A 22,321-nucleotide genomic window follows, 5' to 3' on the forward strand; every position below is an offset into this window, starting at 1 on the left:
CCAAATCAAGTGGCGGGGCGTCTTGATGGGGCTTTAACATCAGCACTGCACGCAAATCTTTCAGTAAATAGCACTTAAAAAAAAAAAGAAGAAGAAATATTAGTAAAACCTAGAGAACCATTCGTGTCGTTGGCCGAGAAATGTCCCAAACCCCCCATCTGGTCCCTGTGTCTTTTTCTCAAGTCCTTTAAGTCCTTTAACATCACAGTGAAAAATTAAAGGACTAAGGGGCTGGTTATACTCCTGTCGCAGTGAGCTTGTCACAGGTATGACGCAGATATTTTTGATTTATGCCCAATTTTGAAGCGTGGTCTGCGCTATGTTACTTCACGACACAACACAAGAAGGACAATCATTAACTACCTGTAGGTCTAGATACGGCCGAGGCAGTGAGGAAGTTGAAAAACGCAAAGGGAAAGTTTGTGCGACAATTGAGGGACATGAGGGCAAACAAAATTGAGGATCCAGGTGGAAAAAAGGTCCCAGCGTTCAAGCGCACCTCGCTCTTCTAGCTGGTCCAACTTCACGAGTCGTTTTTCACAATGGCGGTCATACAAACAAAACAAGCCGGTAAGATACCAAACAGGAAATACACATAGTGTAGAGCTGATGTATAATTGACCAATCAGAGACCTGCTGTCTGTGGCACTGTCTGCGGTCACCTACAATTTATAAAAGGTGCACCAGAGTCTCTGCAGAAGGGGTGGGGGCATATCTGAGTTAACTGCAACACACACGCAGACGACCTGGTTTTGGGTATAAATCAGCCTTTAGTTTCAGCAATCTTGAGTATGTTAAGTGTTTGGACATGCATCCTTTTATTTAATGCTATGGGTGAAAGGTGGGTTACATCCTGGACAGTCCATCAGTGGGTGAGACCGTAACCATGGACGTACAATGTCACACCTGAGGGCAATTTAGAGATGCCAATCAACCTAGCAGTCATGTTTTTTGGACTGCGGGAGGAAGCTGGAGTACCCTGAGAGAACCCCAGGCATTGAACCTAAACTGCACCACTGTGCAGCCCAAATTTGAAAATGATTCACTTTCATTTTAGCTGTCCAAACTCCAAAGGTTTGGAGAAAAGAAGATGTCCCTTCACTTGCTTTTTTTTGTCTTTTAGAATCTACCACTTAACTAATAAAATTGTTTGCTTTTGGTTTTTTTGCACGAATTCAAAGTCATGAATTGGACATTTATAAGGCTGATTTACTATCCGCATTTTTATTTGTTAAAAAGCATTTTTTTCCCCCAAGAAACTCCATCTTTAGGGCAACTGTGCTTGTTCTTGGGCAGTTGGAGAAAATAGGAAACTTTTATGACTTTCACTGCATCAGCTGACCCTGCTGATGTGACACAACCTGGAGGCAGATGGGGGGAATGTGCAGCATTAACACCGATTCAGCATCTATGCTCTCGGCAAGTGGTATCCAAGCAACCACAGATGTAAACACAGCAAGTATGGACTGGAACACTTGAAAATGAGGAAAAGAAAAACATTAAAGTGGAAGTTCCACTATTTCCCATGTGGGCCGTATGTATCTGACCTTGTAAACATGCAAGAAACGCTGCAGAGAAAGAACATTATGTCCCAAGATTCCTCATTAAGTCAGGAGCGAAAGAATGTGTGGAATCAACAGAGACAGAGAGGAGACGGCTTGTGCTTACACAAGTGACGTTCATCTGATGTAAGACGCTATCTCAGAGAGCTTCTAGAGAGCGTAACCACAGCGCAGGCTGGGTGTGTATCAGTGTGTGTCTGTTTGGCTTGTGTGGTATAGTCTTTGTATCTCACAGAGGTGCGACTGCCGTGCAGTTCCATAGATACCGTTGCTATGTTTACACCAAGCCTCACCTTTGGTAATGCAAACAAAAAAGTGATCCTGGGATTTTTAGCACAAATGTCAGGGGTAGCCCAGACAGGTAGCTCTGTCATGCACACAGGCCACCTTATTGTGAAACAACAAGGAATTTCCTTCTGAAGAACAGTGTGACTGAAGAAATAGAAAATTCACATCAGAGACATGTTTGAAATTCCAACTAAAAGAAATCCTTGAGGCATTTTAGGTTTTGTTTTTTTTCTATTTAGTTGTGTAAAGCATGACTATGTGGGTAACTCCAGAAAAGCGCAGTCGGGTTCAGAAGAAGGAAAGTGGAGAATACCCCCGCCTCCAATCTGTCCCGTTTTCTTTAATGTAAAGATCACCTTGTTACAGTGGAGCTACTGTAAGAGTGATTCTAAAACACACCTCTCTCTGTTTAATGATTTCATTTTTTTTATAAAGATAGCATAGATTTAAGCAGTTTGTCCTCTAGAGAGACTAATAGATTTTGAGTGTAGGGGCAGCGTCCCTCGCTGTTAACGCCAATATGGACCAATTCATGGTCAACCCTGGTGTTTAAAGCATAATGTTAAACAGAAAAATTCAGAAAAATCTACCTCTTGATTGGAGTACATTTGTTCAGTGGGGAAAACACCCAGATAACGCCCTTTGACAACATTCCATTTGGCACATAAATCAAATCAATACTCAGGGAAATTGCAGAAGTTATCTTCTAGTTCATATTTTTATAAAACTGATGAGTTTCCATGATCATTCTATTAATAATCTATCGCCTTCTCTTGTGTATATATACATATGTATATGATAAGATAGAGGGGACCTTTTTATGACAGAAGTTTGAGCTGAACCAAGACTTCTGTTTGCTTTACTACAAAGCACACAGCGGTGGAAGACAGGAGAAATGTAAACACATGGAGTTTTCTTAAGTCTTCTGGGACTTTAACTGGAAACATACGCTTTGGCTTTGTGACCCACATTAAAATTTTTTTTACCAACTATTTTATTTCAGGTGGTTTTTAGCAAATTGTTTGAATAAAAGCACCTTAAATCCATTGGAGTACTGTGGAGGGTCTGTGATGTTGTGGGTCTTTTTTCCTTTTCCAAAAAACCAGGGAATTTTTGAATCTTAGGCATCCTCAACTTTTTTTAAATTTGAAAATATTAAAAAAGTATACATATGTTTAATTTCACATGTTTTCTTTGTTCTTTGTCTCCTTTTTTTTTTTTTTATCACATTCAGAAACCAAACTATGCAACCATGGTAAACTGACTGCAAGAGGCGCTGCTTCTGCTGTACATACAGCAATTTTCACACACACAAAAAAGAATACATATAGAAAACATACGTTTGTACTAAAAGGTTAATCTGCATGAACACAATGCCAAAAACACGTTTGCCCATTTATATTTTGAACTGCAAAAAAAGGAGGAAAAAAAGAATTTTTGTATTTCGTTTCATCACAAAAATACCTGACATTTTTATTTTTTTTGACACTGCTCAAATGATGGATAATGAGCATAAATTGAGAGAAGTTGTGTATCGAAAAGGGAAAAAAGATCATTTTTAGGAGTTTTTTTTCTATTATCCCAAATATAAAGAGAGAATAAAACCAAATTCAAATTTCTACTCAACTGTTTCAACAACTTTAATTTTCCTTCCATTATCTTTTTATCATCAGTAATACATGTTTGGAAAAATCCATCAATCAAAAGCTACACATGCCATGCATGCAACATGAATATTACATATTGATTTCAGTAAAAAATTCAAATAAAAAGAAAAATCCACTGTATGATAAAGCATGGTGGGAAATCATGCGGCTGTGGGTTATTCCTACTTTGTCTGTGTGAATTTTAAAACGCTCTGCATTTTATTTAAATGCTTTTAAATTTGGCCAATTAGGAAAAATTATGCTGTGCTGCACTTTGGTCAGCCACTTGAAACACATAATTTCCCCAGAGCACGAAGGGAATTCTTCAATAGTCAGTCAGGGGCTGTCTTTGCCTCTCATTCATGCCCATTGTGTCTCATTCACTGACATATGGCCCCTGTGCAACACGTAGGACAGGTAAAAAATAGGTGTCTAATAGGAAACTACAGGTTTTCATTCTGAGTCTCTATTGGAGAGTGGGGGGGATTTTTCGCTCAAAAGCACAGCTCCGATGTGATTTCCCTTCTGCTGTTTCTAAGTCAGTCGGAAATCCCCACACAGGCTCCTCCCAAAGCTCTCAAAAGGCTGCCTCCGCTCCGCAGACGCACACATCTGCTCTGACCTTCCTGCGCGCAGCACAGACGCACCGCTTTTACAGACATCATGGACATCCACTCTATGCGCGGACAAATGGATTATAATTCTGTTCTCATGGAGCCCAAGCATGGGAAAATGCTGCCCGGACAGGAGGAGCGGCTGGACAGCGGTGTGGATTCGATGCAGGACGACGAGATTTTGAAGGAGTTTGAAGACATGAGCGTGAGCGCTGGGGAGGAGCGCACGGAGGAGTACGAGCGCTGGAGGGAAGCGGTGACCGAGGACGGAGACACGTAAGTGGGATTTGTTCGGATTATTTCATCTGTTATCCCCCCATCTCTTATTTTTCCTGCAAAACTGCATTTTTTATTTCTTTTTGCAACGTGCATGCATGCTTTTAAAGGAGCTCAGAAATGCAACATTTTCAAAGACGCGCACTAGAAGGTTAAATGTTGCACAGATGTAGAAGTTTTAAAGAACCAAAGCAGAAGTGCATGCAAAGGTGCATTTGAGAGTGTTTGCAGTGCGGCTGTGCGCAGTCTGGGCGGTGCTAAAGTCCGCTCTGCGCATTCAGGAAAGTCCCTGGCCCCCTGCCAGGAACTGATAAAGCATCAGATGTGTCAAGCCACAACTGGTGGAAATAACCCGACAAAACTCCACTGTTGCGAAACGCTCCGCTGCTTAGCCTTTGTTCTCTCTTACATGACTGAAACCACTTCCCCTCTGAGTAGTTTCTTTTTTTAAAAGCTCTATTTTAAAAATGTTTTCCCTCTTTCCCCCTACAGGCTGCTCCACTTGGCTATTATTCATGAAGCTACAGAACAAGCCCTTCACATGATCCAGCTATCCAGAAATCACTCTTATCTCAACAAACAGAACCATCAAAGACAGGTAACAGTCAACATCAAACCCCAGTAACACTAAGATCTAAATCCTCACATGTTTGAAGCATCATCTAAATAAATGTTTCCTCTTGTGTAGACTTCCCTCCACCTGGCTGTGATCACTGAGCAGCCCCAGGTAGTGGACAGGCTCCTGAAGGCCGGCGCTGACCCGCTGCTGGCCGACAACAGCGGCAACACAGCGCTCCATATTGCCTGCAAAAGAGGCTCCCTGGCCTGCTTTGGGGTCATCACTCAGAACTGCCAGCGCCACCTCACCTCCATCCTGTCCATCCCCAACTACAGTGGTAAGCATCATCCGCAGCTCATCCCTGCTTTTCACACACCATCATCATAAATTAAATTCAAAACTGAGATCCTCTCTTTTTTTATTGCTTCCTCAGGACACAACTGTCTCCACTTGGCATCCATTAATGGTTACATTTCACTTGTGGAAAGCCTTGTTCAGCTGGGAGCAAACATCAATGCACAGGTACGTCTCTGACATGATGAAGCTTAATGATCTAAACCCACAAAAAAATTAAATAAACGCAAAAAGACGCAACAAAACAAAAAACCTAACTGTTTGCTTTTACGGTTTTCCTTTAGGAACCCTGCAGCGGACGGACGGCGCTCCACCTAGCCGTTGATCTCCAGAACCCAAACCTGGTTCGCTGCCTCCTCGAGCTTGGCGCTGAGGTCAACTGCCAGAACTACGGAGGCTTCACGCCGTACCACCTCACATACGGGCGCCAGAACGACGAGATCCGCTGCCAGCTGTATGAGCGGACGGCGTTTGAGCTCAGAGAGCTGCCCGACAGCGAGTCGGACGACAGCGACATGGAAGAGCTGCTGGAGGACGAGGTAATTATCCCCACCAGAGCGCCGCCAATCCCATCAGTTAAAAAAAAATATGACCTTCTAGGATTAAAGCTTTGTTTCTAACGAATTCTTTCCTTGCTTCTCTTCAGGTCTACGATGACATAAAGTTTGGGAAGTAGACAAAGCGGTTCACTGCTGGTGTGAACATCAAGCGAATGGGTTTGCTGAAGAACGGCTCCCAAGGGGGTAAAGAAGCAGGTCATGAACACCCCCCACCACCACGGTTGGCCGACGGTTCGAGCCCGCAGGTGCTGGCCCCGGGACTGCAAACAGGAATGAAGATGGTGTCCAGTGAAGAATACTGGAAAACCACAGCGGCGACACTTCCACCTGTGCCACAATTGTTTAAAAATATAAATATATATATATATTATTGTGTAAATACAAGATTTGTAACATATTGTAAATACAGAGATCCTATTTTTGTACTGAGTGTGAATTTAAACACTATTATGACAAAGTCAAAAAATAAAAAGTCTATGAATATGAGTGGTTGTGACTAGTGGTTATCCTCAGCTGAATTACCCTCCACATGAAACATGACTGTTTGATGACCTTTCCAAAACTTTACAACAAGCGTCATTTCTAACAATGAGGCAGAAGTCGGTTAGTAAAGATGAAATGACAGAACAAAACAGAAAAGACCCGCCAGCCATGGTTGGAACAGTATGGGATTTCCTTTGTTGGGCGAGGTCAGCATGTCTGAGTCACCTCGCTGAAAAGTCCCTGGGCGGCACGCTGGAGGAACACGGCGTGCTCTCATACATTCCACGCTGACTGGCAGGCGAGGAACTGGCACTGCCAGATAGATGCCCCGTGGAGGAAATGTTCTTTTTCAAATGTGGGAAAGAAAGCTGGGTGGGTTCACTGCTGTATCATAGCAACAGGGAAACTTTGCTCCAGTCTGGGAAGTACAAAGCTTCCTCTTTGAGATAAGCTGGAATTTCTTTAAGAGATGATTCAGTTCGCTGATGTTAGTTGCTTCCTTGTAGGATAGTGTTTCATAACTCCTGTGTAAAAATCCTTTTTTTTTTCAGGAACCAAATATAATGGGAATAAACCCACCAACTACATGGGAAAAGAAACTGATGTCATGAGGATGACGAAAGTTATCATTTCTGATCAGTGGATGACAGAATAGCTAAAGGAGAAGCTGAGCTTGACGCGTTCATTCACAAGAACCCTGAATCTCGCAGTAAAGAGAAGCCCATGTGTCAGGGCTTTAACTGCGTAGATTTCCTGTAAATAAGCTACTTCTGACATAATGGGGGTATAAAGGAATATAAATAGGTCAAATCAGAGGCGGTGTAGTAAAATAACCTTATTGCAACACCCCAATGTAATCTGACCCTAGAGCCACAACAGGAAGCCCACACAGAGGGCTCATGTTTCCATTTACACTTTCAGAAATGTCAAAAAATAAATATAAGCTATACCTTTGCATGATAAAACATTAAAAAGAGAACAATAAACAGGACAGAGGTTGTTTTTACTCCAAAAACTTGTTTAATTGTTGAATGAAATTGTTGGGGAGGAGGGAAAGAGGGATAAATGTACAGCAAACAAAGATAAACACCAGCCTCCTTCTGGGAACTGCGCTTCCCATCATGCTCTAGGTCAGTCAAACAGGTGGCATCTCTCTGCTCGCTCAGTCCCGCTCTGCCAAGGACATGAGGTGGGTGTCTACTTCAGACTCTGTCAGCATCCTGAAGGAGATATGAAAAGAATGGGAGAGCAGATGATATTTCTGTTAAGTGAACATTGTCTACAGACTTTCCATACTTTGGACAGTACAGGGAAAAGTCTTCAAAATTCAAAGTTTTCCCTGGTTTTGTATTCAGCCTTCCTGAGTCAAACATCTATGGTTGCAGTTACACTTAATTTAAAGTAGTCCTTCTATCTTTATAATAAAATGTATGGGGAAAAATTGCATGAAATTTTATTGTGTGTACCACCCTAAAGTCAGAACAGAAGCACCTCTGCAAGTGCAGTCATTCATTTTCCCTCAAATAACTACAGAAGGTGTTGGATTATTGATTTGTAAAATAAAATCAAAATATAAAAAAGCACCAAGAGCTGCTAAGATGTTTCTGGCTTCTATAATCAGAAAAGGCCGTTGCTGTTCCTGCGTTACAGGATAAGAGAGGTAAAGGAAACAAACATTTCTCCAAATAAAACGCTGAAGCCTTTTCATCCATTCATGTGCTATGAGGTTAGCTCACCTCAGTCTGAAGGACATGATGGGAACAAATGTTTAGAAGGAAGCAGATGAGAAAAGGTTAGGCTTAAACCACCTTTGTTAACTGGAATAAATGTATTTCTGATTAAGCTGAATTTGATCAGTCGCCTTTTTACTCCTAACCATTATTTCCTTGGAAATATGCTACAAGTCGAAAGTGTTTTCCAACATTGAACGTTTCTGATGCAGGACTGCCCCGTTTTAGCTCCTTCAACAACATCCCCACAGGATGATGCTGCCAATACCATAGTTCACAGTTCAGAGCAACATGCAAATCTAGTTTTGCAAAAAAAAAAAAAAAAAGTTTTCTTGATCTAATCTGACAATTAGACTCCATTAGATTTATGCCCATAGTGGAGCCCCCCAACCTGTTCCTCAGGGACCTGTCTTGCATGTTCTAAGCTGGGCATACACTGTACGATTCTTTGCCCTTTTCAGGTCAATTTTCCAGTCATGCAAAAATTTTTGGATCAGGAATTGTGAGGTGGGAGAAAATCAAACATGTTTGAAATTTGATCGACCATTCTAAGGTGTTCGTGAACAAATCTTCTGTTGAAGCAGAGTTACGAGCGTCTACAAGCAGATTTGCCAGAACCCCGAGCACTGCGCATGTCCAAACAAGGGAGTGGACAAGTCTTTCGGCGCTGAACCCGACGAGTGGTTTCTGGACGCACAGTGTGAGCATGCAGATCACATCAGAGCGTCAGGCCATACAGTGTAAGAACATACATCGTGAGCTGTGAAGTTTTAAACCCTGAGGTTTCGTTGTACAGTTTGAGCTGTAGCTGAGAACAATGATTAAAAATATCATACAGTGTATGCCCACCTGCTGAGGAGGTCATGCAATTATTTCTAACAGCCTGCACTGGAAGAGACACATCTGGACTTTAACAATCTAATCTTTAACAATGCAGATGTTCTACCTGAACTTGGGGTCCTGTGTTGTCACAACGCCCACCTCCAGCTCAGAGGGCTTGAAGTCAATGGAAAGGACAGTTGAAAGACAAGAAATGGCCGTCTGCAATGGAGGGAAAAATAAAGGTAGTTAAGGTCAGGGGTCATCATTTTGCATGCAACAATGAGCAGTTATTACATCTTTAGTGCTTATCTGCTTCTTAAATTGGAATATGAGGGTTATATAATATGTTACAAGCAGGCAGGAAACCACCAGAAGTTATGCGGGTTGCTTTCACATTCAGGTTCTTTTCTTATCAAGCTCTGCTACATCAGCAAAACACGGCTTTACCTCAATCGTTTGCTCGAAGGTCCAGTCCAGTTTCTTTTTTACTTTCTTCTCCAGGAAGCTGGTTGCTTCTGTCTGCTTCACTCCGGCAGCGGTGGCCTTAAAACCGCAGTAATAACCAGCCGGGTCGCATTTATACACCTGGGGACCGTACTCCTCGTCTATGCCGATCACAATCATACCTGCAGATAAACGGGGAACCGTGGTCATTTCTCCGTGTAGCTTAGAAACTAAAATCTATTTAAATGCAATGAGTGAGAAATGGACTCACAGCAGCCTAGCGGTCGCATCTCAGCGTTCTGCGTGTAGACTTGTGAGATGTCAGCGATTCTCTTACACAACATGTCCACTGGGATCTCATAACCGTACTTGTACTGCCAGTTGGCTGCCTCGTAGCGAGCTCGCTGGACCTGAGACCTGCTGTCAGCTGTGGATCGCGTACGAGAGGTGGACAGGATAAAAAAAATTTAAAAATCATGAATGATCAGTTTTAAAAAAGGCAAAGAAAAATGCATTTAGTTTTAAGTAAATACAGGTTTTATATAGAAACAGTGAGCGCTAAGAGGTGAAAATATGATAGTTTTGCTCATTCTTTTGTTAAAATAAAATGTCTATAAATCAAAATACATTAACAGGACACTTTACATGCTTTAAAGAGAGAAAACAGAGCTTTGCCCAGCTGTGTTGCCCCTCCCCCCAATTTGCTGCTATATATGGTGATGTCAGTGTGATTACTTAAACTGCAAGTCCCCTAAACCTCGTTATTTTCATAAGAAGTTTGGACATCCTTTACAAAGCACTTAAAACATGAACTATATGCATTTGGAATGGAAGCAAATGTCGACAAATGTTTCTGTCGTCTCTGTTATCATGACAGCAGCGATTTTGTTAACTTCTACAAACTAGTTAAGAGCATCTATATACTTTGTCTGGAACCCGATCATGCCTGCCTACAAAGATGGCGTAAAAAGAAAACAGTTCTAGCTTGGTGTGGAACGGTTCACAAAATCCACGGTTCGGTTCGGTATATGTCGATTGTTAGCCTGACATGTTGGTCGTGTTGCTGCTAGCATAAACAAAATGTGTTGCACAATGCTTACACACTGTTGCACTTTTATCCACAACTTTCTTTCCGCCGTCATCGTAGGTCACTCTAAATGCAAAGTGGTCCCATACAGCAGACCTATAAAGTGCTGCTGGAGCGTCTTCCAACTCCTGTTCTTTCCCACTCGCCATACCCACACAATTCTCCACAACAACTGATTTTTTTCCGCTACACCCGGCTACGTTGTTCGCTTCTTCTTTTTGTTTACTACTGGTGGTTGGCTTTGGTCGCAGTACCGCCACCTTCTGCTCTGGAGTGTAAACGCTTCGCCTATGAGAAAAAGGAGCAGCGCATGAACCGAACGCAACACACGCGAACCGAACCAAGAGAGTTAAACCGAACAGTTCGGACGGTTTTCATAAACCGTTCCATCCCTAGCATACACTGTACGATATTTTTAAATCACTGTTCTCAGCTATGGCTCAAACTGTATGATGAAACCTCGGAGTTTAAAAGTTCACAGCTCAGGATACGCGTTGTTCCACGAGGTGACCAGATGCTCTGATGCAATCCCACTGCTCACGCTGTACGTTCAAAAACCACACATCAGGTTCAGCGCTGTAGACAAGGTGCTGGACAGACTCGTCAAAGAATTTCCTTTTTTGCAGATGTGCAGTGCACACAGTGGAAAAATTCCAAATCTAGACGACTCAAATATTCTTAAAATAAGTGCATTTGTTCTTGAATTGAGGAGGAAAGTGAGACATTTTGCCAATGGAACAAGACAATTTACATTTAAAATCAGAAAAAAAATTCATAGAATTGTCTTATTTTAAGTGCATATTATCTAATTATCTTACTTTAAGTGGAAAATGCTCATCCCATTGGCAGATCATCTTATTTATCTACTCAAAGTAAGGGTAAATGCACTTAATTTAAGACATTTTTACTTATTTCTAGATTGTTTTTGCAGTGCAGGGTTGAGCTAAATCAGCCCGTAGGCTCGTGTAACTCTGTTTCAAAAGCCGGATAAGCTCACAATTTCCTCACGAGGGCCGACTCAACTTCAATAATACTTGTTTTCATCCAACCCGATTGGAAGGTGGTGGTGAAAGGATAATGGGCCCTTGTTACCTCCTGTATTCTACCAGACGCCAAGAAGCTTGGCCAGATCCCAAAAAAATTCTTGAACAACTAAAAAGAAATATCGTACAGTGTATGAAAACCTTTCGATGTGGGGTCATTTACTTGAATTAACATATATAAGAAACTAAAATCTTCTTAATATAACATCACTTAGGTCTTAGATGATTGTAAATTGCACCAGAGAAAGTATAAAAGTAACCCGAGTTTTCTCTGGGTTTATGCAGAAAGGAGTATAAGTGGTATCCCTACCCTACCTCTTTGCTGCTCAGTGTTAACTGTCATCATCCCACTTGGGAATTCCTCCACTGACTGAAAGATTTGCCCTTTTGAAAATATTTCTGGTTGCAAATAAAACCTTGGGTCTGACAAGCAGCTGACTAGGCCGCCTGCCTGACCAAACAGCCTGACTAATCAAGCAAGTAACATCCCATTTTTAAACTTGTGTCACTATATAAGCTACAGGGAAATTCAGCTGGTGTTTAGTTTGATGTGAAAGCAAAAAGTACGACAAATAGATTTGATTGGTAACAGACAGGAGCCTCAATAATCAATAGATATTTTTTCATTTGGAATAAATAATACATATTTCTTCACAGTCTTAATCAAAACATGTTTTTAAAAAGTATTTCTTCATATGAATATCATAAAGCGTCGTACCATTACATGCCCATCTTACTTTTTGCAGACACCTTTGCCTCCAAGTATTAGGGCAATAAGATAAACTATGAAATATGTCTTGGAGATCCAGGCGTATATAGAGAGGGACAAAGGTTTAAAAAGACTATTTACCTTAGCAACCGCTTTAAATAACTCTAAATGTGGTTTTGGCTTTGAAAAGTGTTACCTCACCCCCACCAGAACAGTGTTATATTAAAACCTCCCTAAACACTCCCACAATCAGCTGTAATAATTCCCTAACAGTCATCAAACTCCTCACCTGTCATCCCAGACATTACACATCCAATGTTGTCTGTTATTCTGAAGAGGTGGGTCACTGTGGAAGCATCCAAAAGCTTATCCTGAAAAAAGAGGGGGGGAAAGTAAACAGTTATTGCAACCATTTTATCTGTAAATGCATCCGTCTTGCACCTCAAACACCCAAACTCACCGGTACTTTTTTCTGTGTTACGACGACTGCACAGTCCTTCCCTCGGACCGCTACTGATGTGAGACCACCTTGGTTTATAGCTTTAAAAGCATATTCTGAAGAAGATGAAAGGTAAACAAAAGCATACACGTTTATTAGGGAAAAAGCAAACTCCATGTCCAGGATTCAAGGAATTCAATAGTGTCTAACAGCTAGAAAATGTATCATATATATAACCCAATTGATTTCTGAAGGAAAAATTGAGATCTTACATTTTTACATGAACACTAACTTTTACTGGGAGAAATTTCTGATTAAACTTTAATAATGCATAATAAACATTCAACATTTCAGGAGATTAAAGTAAATACTGAAAGATTAGTGAAAAATTATCTCTATAAATACTAAAAAGGGACATTAAATTGACTAACAAGCTGCATCTATAATGAATCAGCTATCTTCACTGTAGTGCTAACTAAGCTAACTAGCCCAGCAGCTGCTCTTCTGGTTACATTTGATATTTTGTTACACAATAGCGTCAGAAAGAGAGACAGAAAAATAGAAACACCGCTATTAAAAGAGTCCGGTTTACATTTATAAGTGACACTACTTTCACATTAGCGGGTGTAATTGAAGAGCCAGGAGCCGGCCTCAGCCAACCATGACAGAGCATTTAGCTAGCTAGCAAACAGCCGAGCCAGCGAGGCGCTTCTTTCTCAACGGCTCCAAATACTGACCGACTTGATAGAGTCTCCCCTCGGGAGAAAATATGGTGATGTGTCGATCGAACCCTGCACTGGAGCCTCGGGACATTCTGCGAGCTTAATTAGTTGTTTTTTCTGCCGAGAAGTTCGTCCCCAATGAATCTGCTAACAGACTTCACTTCATGAACAATATTCCCACCCGGAAACTGATCCGAAAGGTCGCAAACTTCTTCCGGTGCGAGAGGCCTGTCTCGTTACCATGGTGATTCAATATGTCGGAGATGTTTAGTGTTTCTTGCAAAGAAAACTACATGATGGCTCACCATGTCTATATTTTTATAACTGAAATAAAGTATTATACTACAGTTGGCCATTATTGGTGTATACCTTATAAATACTCTCTATCTGCTTAGAGAGAGACTGGAAATGCCCTGAACCGGTCCCCAGAAACATAAGAAGGGCAACTCTACACACAACCTCAATTTCACAAAATCTAAATATGACATAAAACCAATAAAAGGGTGTTTTTAATGAAGAAATGCTTATGTTTTTGCCTATTCTATCAGAGAAATGACAGCTGTACAATACCACATGAGTGGGTAAGGCCCCAAAGGTAATTGATCGAATAAACAAGGTGTGAAAATGATTGAAATAACAGTTTTTGGCGGGTTTAATGGAAAGCTCAATACAGTTTGGAAGAGCTTGAGAAAGCGTGGACTGCAGAAAGAGTCAGAACTAAAAAAGAAAAAAATAAATAACACCACCATACAAACAATGGCTGCAAATTGAACATAATGTATATCAAGTCAGTCCTGAACTAAGATATTTACCAAACTTTTGCTTCATCATCCAAGATCCTCTTTTGAGTTGAACTAAAATTTTCAATATCAATTTCAAATCATGTTTTCATAGTTTGCAGGAAGAACAAAGACATGTATTTGAAGGTTGCTGATGGTCAATTGTTCAATAATGTCTCTGTCTTCTTCCAGGAGATTTTAGAACTGCATTTAGATTCATGCTTTCTTCTATGGACAAGCTGATTTAATTTGCCAGCATCATGGTACCTGCTCAGGCTGCGAAAATAAGTTTACCTGTTTTAACGATCACTGTGTTACATTTACAGAAGGGTGCAATGCCAGCAAGGTCATTTTGCTATTTTAGTTCCCAGTTTGATAAATTTCTACTAATCGGTTTTCACACCATTTTTAATCTGTTTGCTCTTTACTGCAGTTAAGTGTTGTTGATGAAATATGAATATGTTTTATCATGAGAATCCTAAATGTCATGCATGATACATTGTTATTTTTACTCTTTGGCTCAGTGTGATCACTGATTATGATTATTCATTAGAACAAGAACGTAGAAAAATGCTGTTATGCTTTTGCTGGTAAAGTAGGATTAAATTGTCCCCAGGATTGGAAGAAAAGTTAGGCCAGACAGCAATGGCGTAACGACACAACAATAGGCCGTTCTTACAGCAGCTCTTCTTTGCTTTTACTTTTCTGGAATCCGCTTAAGTACCTAATTTTGGTATCCATCGTCGCTAACACATTGTACGTAATGGTTATTATTTTAATATATGCTCTGGATTACCCAGAATTCCAAGTTGTATTGTAAAAAACAAAATACTCAAATACACCGTCCTTTTAAGATCTTTATTGCAGGTTGAAACATACTATATGAGTTTATTTTTTACCAACCGCCTAATGAACTATACACATTAATTAACATAGTAATTAAAAGTACCACTGTCTGCTTTGCTATTGGTGTCGTGTTTCAATGGCTCACCATCATGTTGAAATATGTCATATGTTGCGGTATAAATAAGGTTCAGTCAGTAAACTGGTCGGTTTAAGAATAATTTTTCACACCGCTACATCTGCAAAGAGACGCCCTGGTTCACAATTGCATAGGGGGCCAACAGGGGGGCCCCCAAGCAACTGCAGTCTCTGATACTGATAGTTATGCCATTGCCAGATAGTATAAAATGTGGAGTGACAGAAACCTCTTTTAAAGCTCATATCTTCCCTAAGTAAATAAACCAGAACTTCAAATGTACATCATGGAAAATTTGAGACAGAAAACTCAGCTGTGGTGTTTTTATTCTTTTAAGAACACAGGTGCAGGACAGGTCAATGCATAAGCCAGAACAGGACTTCTGAAGGATTATGATGTTTGCAGATGATATTTTAATCTATTGTTGAGGTGGTACAGTGAGAGTTAAGGAGGACAATAAGAACTTCAAGTAATTAGAGGCAACAAAAAAAAAAAAAGTGGAGAAAAGTGAAGATGAAAGGTTTTAAGGCATGAAAGTGGACACATTTAAATACCTACAGCCAACTACGCAAAGAACAAAATAGAATAGAATAGAGTAGAAAATCCTTTAATTGTCCCACAATGGGGAAATTCTGGTGTTTACAGCAGCAAAAAGATTATAGGAAAAATGGTCACTCAAATGTGGACCAAATGTATAAGAATAACATAATAGTCAAGAGTTAAAAAAAATAAACATTAAAATACTGTAAAGTGTTTTAACAATATAAAAACTGAGCTCCTGGAGAATAAATAAGCAATATACAGCTATGGATATTTTTACAGTAATGGATATTTGAAAATAGCAGCAACATCAGAGATGTGCAAAATGACAGCAGCATGTTATTTAACTGGCTAAGATAAAAACGGAAAAATCAGCATAAATATAACAACTTATTGAGGTTGTTGGTAACAGTGGTGGTTATAAAGTCTTACAGCTGCTGGGAGGAAGGATCTGTGATAACTCTCCCTGGTGCATTTAGGTTGCAGCAGTCTGTCACTGAAGGAGCTCTGCTACAGCTTCTGTAACCTTCAGTGCAAATCAGGAATGAAGATGAGTGTGCAGATACTATGGAGTAAATGTAGATTAATGTCACAGGTAGAAGAATAGATGCAAGACTGGTGGGGGAAGTTCTTGAAAAATGTCACTCAGGAATCCAATGGCTGTGAATAGGTTTGATTATCCATCAGTCTCACATCTGGAGACGGTCATGGTGTTTGACAACCCAGTGCCTCATTTGAACAACAGTTGATGTCTTTCCATTGTCAGTAGTCTATGCTCATTGCTGCAGAGGAAACAAAAGTTCCTGAATGTGAGCACCACCACTGAGACTTTTTCACCATTTCTTGACAGCGTGGCTTAGCCAAAAGAGGCAGTGAAAGATAAAGGTCTATAAAAAGCCCCAGTGTTCTTCCAATAAGCACTTAGAGGCCAACCAGTGGAAAAAGTCTTACAGATCACACTTTCTGACATTTGATCTAAACTAACTCTGACTACAAAGGAGTCTGACCTTATAATTACTGCATCTGGTTTAATTGAAGCAAATATCCTTTCAAATGTTATATGTTGAGGCTGCTTGCAATTGCAGGATAAGAAAAAAAGTCACTTCTATGTAAATATTGTGTGTGCTAATATGCAACCATGTATTTGCAAGAGTCTGAGTGGAACCCAAATGAGGAAGCAATGTGTTTTATAATTTCCTGTAAGCGCAGAACATTGAGGTATGGTAATTTTCTTGCAGAGCTACAGAACAGCATTAAAAGTAAAACAGTGCATCATAAAAAACAATTGATTAAGCAATAAGAAATAAAAATTTTTCTTGATTAATTCCTAAAAAAAATTCACTAACAGAATTTAACAAAATGGAAAATTATAGCTAATTGTAAACTATAGCCAGCAGGGGTAAATGTTATCAAAAGGTCATGTGCAAGGAGCAGAAATCACTGTTTCATGCCTTGCTAAAATCCCAAATCCCATTTCCTAGTTCCTTTCTTGTAATGTGTGTGCGACATTGGGGTTTTCCCTCTGCACACAGGTAGATAACACAGCTGCATAGAGGATGTTGGCTTCCTCTTTATAAGTTAGTTACTTATTTAGATGATGACTCATAAGGGAGCTCTGTGAGGTGCAAGGATGTGTGATCAGCAGAAGTGGATTCTGGACTCTGCGATGCACCTGCTGATAATCAGCCCTACATGGTTCTGATTATGACTTCCAGAGAAAAAGCCCCAACCACTGGTTATAGTCTCATGTTCTTGTTTAAACGAATGTGCATTCTGTGACAAAAAACAAAAAAACAACAACAAAAAAAAAAAGATTTTTTTGAATGAAATTGCTCAATTATTTTTTAAATCTGAATCAGTATGGAATGGATGCAGTGAATTAGTTTACATGAACTAAAATAATCACATACTGAATGTCTGTTATGAAACATTTATTTTAAATTTCATAACTGAGGCAGAAAGCCCCCTGCCCCCCCAAATCACCCCTCTATTCTGATACCTCACCTTCCTCCCCCTTTCCTGTCCTCTTTCCCTCCTCCGCTCTTTGTCTTTCTTTCCCTCCCTCACTGCTTCTGTTCTTACTTTGCCTCATTCTTAACAGTTCACACTGTACCCCTCACATTCTGAAACCAGAAAGACCCCCACCCGCGCTCTATTGAGAAAAAGGTGTAGGAACAATTTCTAGAGTGTTTCTGGTGGGGGGGGGGATCTCCATCATTTATGAAAATAGTACTGTATCACATTACAAAGCTGTCGCAGTGGCTAATCTTTTCCAAGCTCAGAAGTTCAGATGTTAGGCAATGAGGGAAAGGTTAAGCTGACTAGGCCCTTAAGTAAGACATGAAACACAGTCATCTTGACTCATTTTTAAAAGCAATTGATATTTTGAAATGTTTACTAAAAAAAAAAAAAAAGATGGCTTAGATCTAAACTCTCTGGTTGATTGTATCCAGCTGTTAGTTGAAACCTCTATAAGCCGCTAAAAGATTAGCTTCCAGGTATTTTTTTAATGCTGGTGCAGCTTCCCTCCCCTAATAAAGGATGAAGTGTTCATTTTCATTTTGAATTTTTGCATGCAGGCCAAAAATATCAAGCAGTCGACCTTTTTTTTGAAACATGTTGGCTATGTGCCCTAAATAGTTTGTGGTAAACTTCTTCCTTAAAAATTTTAAAGCTGATGAGATCAGTACTTTCAGTATTTTATGCATGTAGATTAGAATAGGGTAAGATACTTCGGATAACAAAATATATATTGTTTAATGTTTGTTCACTTGACCTTCAAACTGTCATTGTGTGTCTTTCTGCTAGATTGCTGTTAAAAACAAACTTGTTCTTTTTTAGAGTGACCTTACTCATGATGGGTAGATTAGCCAGAAATATTATAGGAGTAGCGACAATTCATCAACCTCTACACTTTAGCTCCACCAGAGTTACCTCTTTGTAAGACTTTCCTTTTATTTTAAATGATAAGCTGAACCGTCGGTGTTCAAATGTTGGGACTATTTTACTCTTTAATTTCGGAGCATCAGAGTTATAGGAGTTAAAAGAATTGCCGCATGTCAAATGTAAAAAAAAAAAAGTAATATTCTGCAAAGCAGATATATCATCAACCTTCCAAATTCAACCTATTTGTTGGTTTTCATGCAAACATCAAGTGTTTCATTTCTAAGAACCTGTGGACTGTCAATAGCTTCTACGAAGAGCTTATCTGCAGGGGACCAAAATGCTGAGCGAAGCCAAGATAATAAATGTAAGGCCACTAAAAGCAGCTCTATGCTGGGCATTGGTTTCCTGTTACTACCGGTGTCTTCCTTAGAATTTGCATCTTGTTCCTTGTAAATAATCTAGTGGCTCGTCATGTTAGAAACACTCAAAGCCTGACGTGTGTTGAAATAGAAAAGATCTGTATTTGGCAGCGATTGGGGGCATTTTACTGATTTGAAATAGCTTAAATAGAAAAAGAAAGAGATTGTTGTCTCCTTTTGGTTCCTGCAGAGCACCTGGGTGTGGACAGGTCTTCTGGCGTAGTGACGCTCAAGGTTAGGACTAAAAAAACCAAGGACTTTACATAGATCTGCATGTACACAGAGCAGATTGGAGAGGTTTGATAAGCCTGTTCTGTGGAACAGAGTTAAAGGTAAAAGTGAAAGTTAGATTTGATCGTACACAAAACAAAACTGATGCCCTAAATAAAAACAGAAGAACAGTTGTTCAGGGAAACGTTTTGCCTGACATAAAATTAGCTACCATCAGGAAGAACCAGGCTTGCAATGATTTGTGCAGGAAGCTTCCTCCTTCCAAGCCCTCTGTGAAGTTAAGAGTTGAGCTGACTGCAACCGGCTATGGAATTAACTGCTTTCATTAATTTCTTCACTGGTACAGCTTTATTTGTATTATGACTAATTTTTCCTCTTTGTTACATTGCCTTTGTAATGTAAAGCTGCAGGAAATTTGGATGTAAACCATAAACACAAAAAAATATCCTGTAAGTGGCCTAAAGCAGAAAACAGGGAACAGCTTTTGCATAGCAATAAAGTAACTTCTTGCCTTTAAACCAAATTAATGCTTTGTTTAAATTGTTAATTTTTACAGGGGGAAATCGTTATACAACACACAAACTTAAATTTATTAATAGAAATGAAAAAAAAATACATTGTTTATAATGTTTATTACCAAGATGGTGACATAATTGATGGAGTGGTGGACTAGCGGTTTGAACATAGGGCTTGGAATACTGAGGTTGTGAAAACGCACTCCCATGGACTGCCTCTCTGGGTCTCTGAGCAAGACCCGTAACCCCCAATTGCTCTACCGGATGTTGCACAGTTGTGGCCCACTGTTCACCAAGGGCATGGGTTAAATGCAGAGAGTAAATCTTTCCATTGTGAGATCAATAAAGTTCAATTTCCTTTTTTTATTTGAGCTCTCTTCTTGGTATGTATCTGGTTTTATGAGTATTTTAGAAGTTTTCCTTACAGTCTAATTAAAGAGACTTGTATGGATTTACTGAAAACTATCTTTACAATAGCCCTCCTAGCTGACCCTTACTTTATTTTGCCCTTAATATTACTTTAGGTAGGAGGTTCCACTCTGTTCTGTTGCTTTGATCTTTAAGCGTGTCCATGTTAAATGGGTCAGACCTAGCAAACCATAAACCGCTATATTTAAGATGGATTTTGTGGATACTCAGAAACGATTGGCATCCAGTTCAACTCAGACAACCATGGCCACTCTGCATGAGGTGAAAAAAAGTTAAAGAAAAAAAAATCTTGTTAAGTACGAGCACGAGCCATGAGCAGAAGAGTGCTGCAGTTCTGTGTTTTGGACACAGGTGGCAGTATAACAGGAAACCTCCGTAATGCCTCGTAGAATGCCAATCCAAAATCCTAATGCCTTATCATGTCCAGAATGAGTTTGGCCAGTATTTTAAATGGTGATCCTGTTTGAAGCTTTAATAGATCTATGGCTGTTGATTTTGGTTTAAACTGGAAGAATTTTGGATGGCTGCCTTTTCAATTTTGTTCATTCCCATGACCACCAACAGCAAACACACCACACAATGATGCTGCCACCACCATGCTTACGGAATGACCTAGTATTTTTAGTTTTGAGTACCTCACAACGAAGAAAGCTTCTTACCTTGTGCCAAAATAGCTCATCTTTGCCTCATCTAACTATAAAATTATTCCCATTATATTTTTTGCTTGTGCATGTAGATGTTCCAGTTTAAGGCAGACTTAAGATTAGTGTTCAAATGGGATATAAATGGTCTAAGATTTTTTTGTTTTCATGAGATTTACCTTGAAAGATTACATTTGAGGCAAAAAAAATTTCTTTATAATTAAATTAAAAAAAATGAAAAGGGATAGTCATGCTAAATATAAGCTAACATTCATTAGTAGGATTGGAACTTTTCTAATAGAGTTGTATTTTTTAAAGGCATAGAGATTCACAAATGTGTATGTGTGAATGTTTTACTTGGGACACTACATTTTCTTTTGCTTGTAAACTCCAAAGATCTTTGTTAAAAGAGTATTTATCTAGCAAAAGGTAAGGGATATTTTTGTATTTTGGGTGTTTTCAAAGTTGAAATTTGCCCTTTTTTAGGTGGGAAATATATTTTTATTTATTTTTAGAGCTTTAAACAAGCACATATTTCCTGTTCTTGGTCCCTTGGGTAAAGTAGTGTTGCCCAGATGATCGAAAAAATGCATGAGAAGCCTCATTATGCAATCCCCCTAACCACCCTGGCTTTTTTTATTGTAAATTTGACTGCTATCTCTGTTTTTAGTGAATCATTTAAGAACAGGTATGAACATCAGAGCTGGTGTGGTTGTGGAGAGTTGAGTTGTGGGCGTGTATCCGTGGTTTGCACCCGTTTAGATACATGTAGCATGTTTTAAAAATATAAAAAACAGTGGTACATAAAATCCCCAAAAGATCTGAAACATGAGAGAAGCTTTACGGTCAGAGGGGAGGGATTCTACTTATAGAAAATAATAAAAATGAAATATCTTTGTGTGCTGCACCTGTTATGGCTGGTGCAGATAATAAATATGCAAAGGAAACCAGAGATTAACCCTCGCTTCTGTATACTAAGCAAATGATTGAGAATGAACTTTTTCACATTTTGTCACGTTAAACCCCAAACTTGAATGTTTTAAATAAAATTTGATTGACCAACAATCACTATAAAATACAATAACTTTTTTTTAACAAAGAAATATAAAAAAAACCCTAAAGGTGTGAAACTACCACCTTCCCATCAACTCTGACAAGCTTACATGATACAGTCACTGGTGGCTTTTTTTGAGCGGCGCTTTTTATTCAACTTGTCAGTCTCTAAAGAACAACTAGTTAGTTAACTTTAGGCCAATTTTTGCACTGAAATTTTATTTAAAAAAGAACAAATGACTACCGGTACATCTACTAAACTTATGTAAAACATAATAATATTTTTCACCCACTCCACAATTCTTTGTGTTTTTCTTTCACAAAATATGGGCAAAATAAATAAATGATTATAATCATAAGATACTCTAACAAGATGCATTGTTTGACCAAAGAACATATCCTTAAAATTAAGAAGAATGAATGCTGGACTGGATCTGAGAGGCAAAAAGTAGTTTTAACTAATACCAAAAAAAAAAAAAAAAAAAAAAATCAACGACTTTAACCAAGCTTT

At 39.4% G+C, this 22,321-nt stretch overlaps 2 protein-coding genes across 2 annotated transcripts; one reads left to right on the forward strand and one right to left on the reverse strand.

The window, feature by feature from the left end:
* Positions 1-4,115: 4,115 nt before the first annotated feature.
* Positions 4,116-6,329, forward strand: LOC107095483 (NF-kappa-B inhibitor alpha-like). The gene is made up of 6 exons (XM_015391600.1): positions 4,116-4,386; positions 4,879-4,984; positions 5,075-5,282; positions 5,379-5,467; positions 5,584-5,838; positions 5,946-6,329. The coding sequence occupies exons 1-6, from the start codon at positions 4,160-4,162 to the stop codon at positions 5,973-5,975; spliced, it is 915 nt and encodes a 304-aa protein (XP_015247086.1). The 5' UTR covers positions 4,116-4,159; the 3' UTR covers positions 5,976-6,329.
* Positions 6,330-7,339: 1,010 nt separating this feature from the next.
* Positions 7,340-13,530, reverse strand: LOC107095481 (proteasome subunit alpha type-6). Its single transcript, XM_015391598.1, has 7 exons — positions 13,354-13,530; positions 12,638-12,732; positions 12,467-12,548; positions 9,610-9,765; positions 9,342-9,520; positions 9,019-9,113; positions 7,340-7,562 (listed from the first exon to the last, which is right to left on the reverse strand). Exons 1-7 carry the CDS (start codon positions 13,427-13,429, stop codon positions 7,505-7,507), a joined length of 741 nt encoding a protein of 246 aa, XP_015247084.1. The 5' UTR covers positions 13,430-13,530; the 3' UTR covers positions 7,340-7,504.
* Positions 13,531-22,321: the final 8,791 nt, after the last annotated feature.

This window comes from Cyprinodon variegatus, unplaced genomic scaffold, assembly GCF_000732505.1.
Source record: "Cyprinodon variegatus isolate N-32 unplaced genomic scaffold, C_variegatus-1.0 Scaffold551, whole genome shotgun sequence".
Taxonomy (NCBI): Eukaryota; Metazoa; Chordata; class Actinopteri; order Cyprinodontiformes; family Cyprinodontidae; genus Cyprinodon; species Cyprinodon variegatus.

Bases quoted from the DNA above. Each gene is read 5' to 3' on its own strand.
- LOC107095483 (XM_015391600.1), top strand. From the start codon at position 4,160: ATGGACATCCACTCTATGCGCGGACAAATGGATTATAATTCTGTTCTC. The intron at 4,985-5,074 runs GTAACAGTCAAC...CCTCTTGTGTAG, and splicing joins AACAGAACCATCAAAGACAG to ACTTCCCTCCACCTGGCTGT. The intron at 5,839-5,945 runs GTAATTATCCCC...GCTTCTCTTCAG, and splicing joins AAGAGCTGCTGGAGGACGAG to GTCTACGATGACATAAAGTT.
- LOC107095481 (XM_015391598.1), bottom strand. From the start codon at position 13,429: ATGTCCCGAGGCTCCAGTGCAGGGTTCGATCGACACATCACCATATTT. The intron at 12,733-13,353 runs GTCAGTATTTGG...CATCTTCTTCAG, and splicing joins GGGGAGACTCTATCAAGTCG to AATATGCTTTTAAAGCTATA. The intron at 9,114-9,341 runs GTAAAGCCGTGT...CCTCCATTGCAG, and splicing joins CCTTCGAGCAAACGATTGAG to ACGGCCATTTCTTGTCTTTC.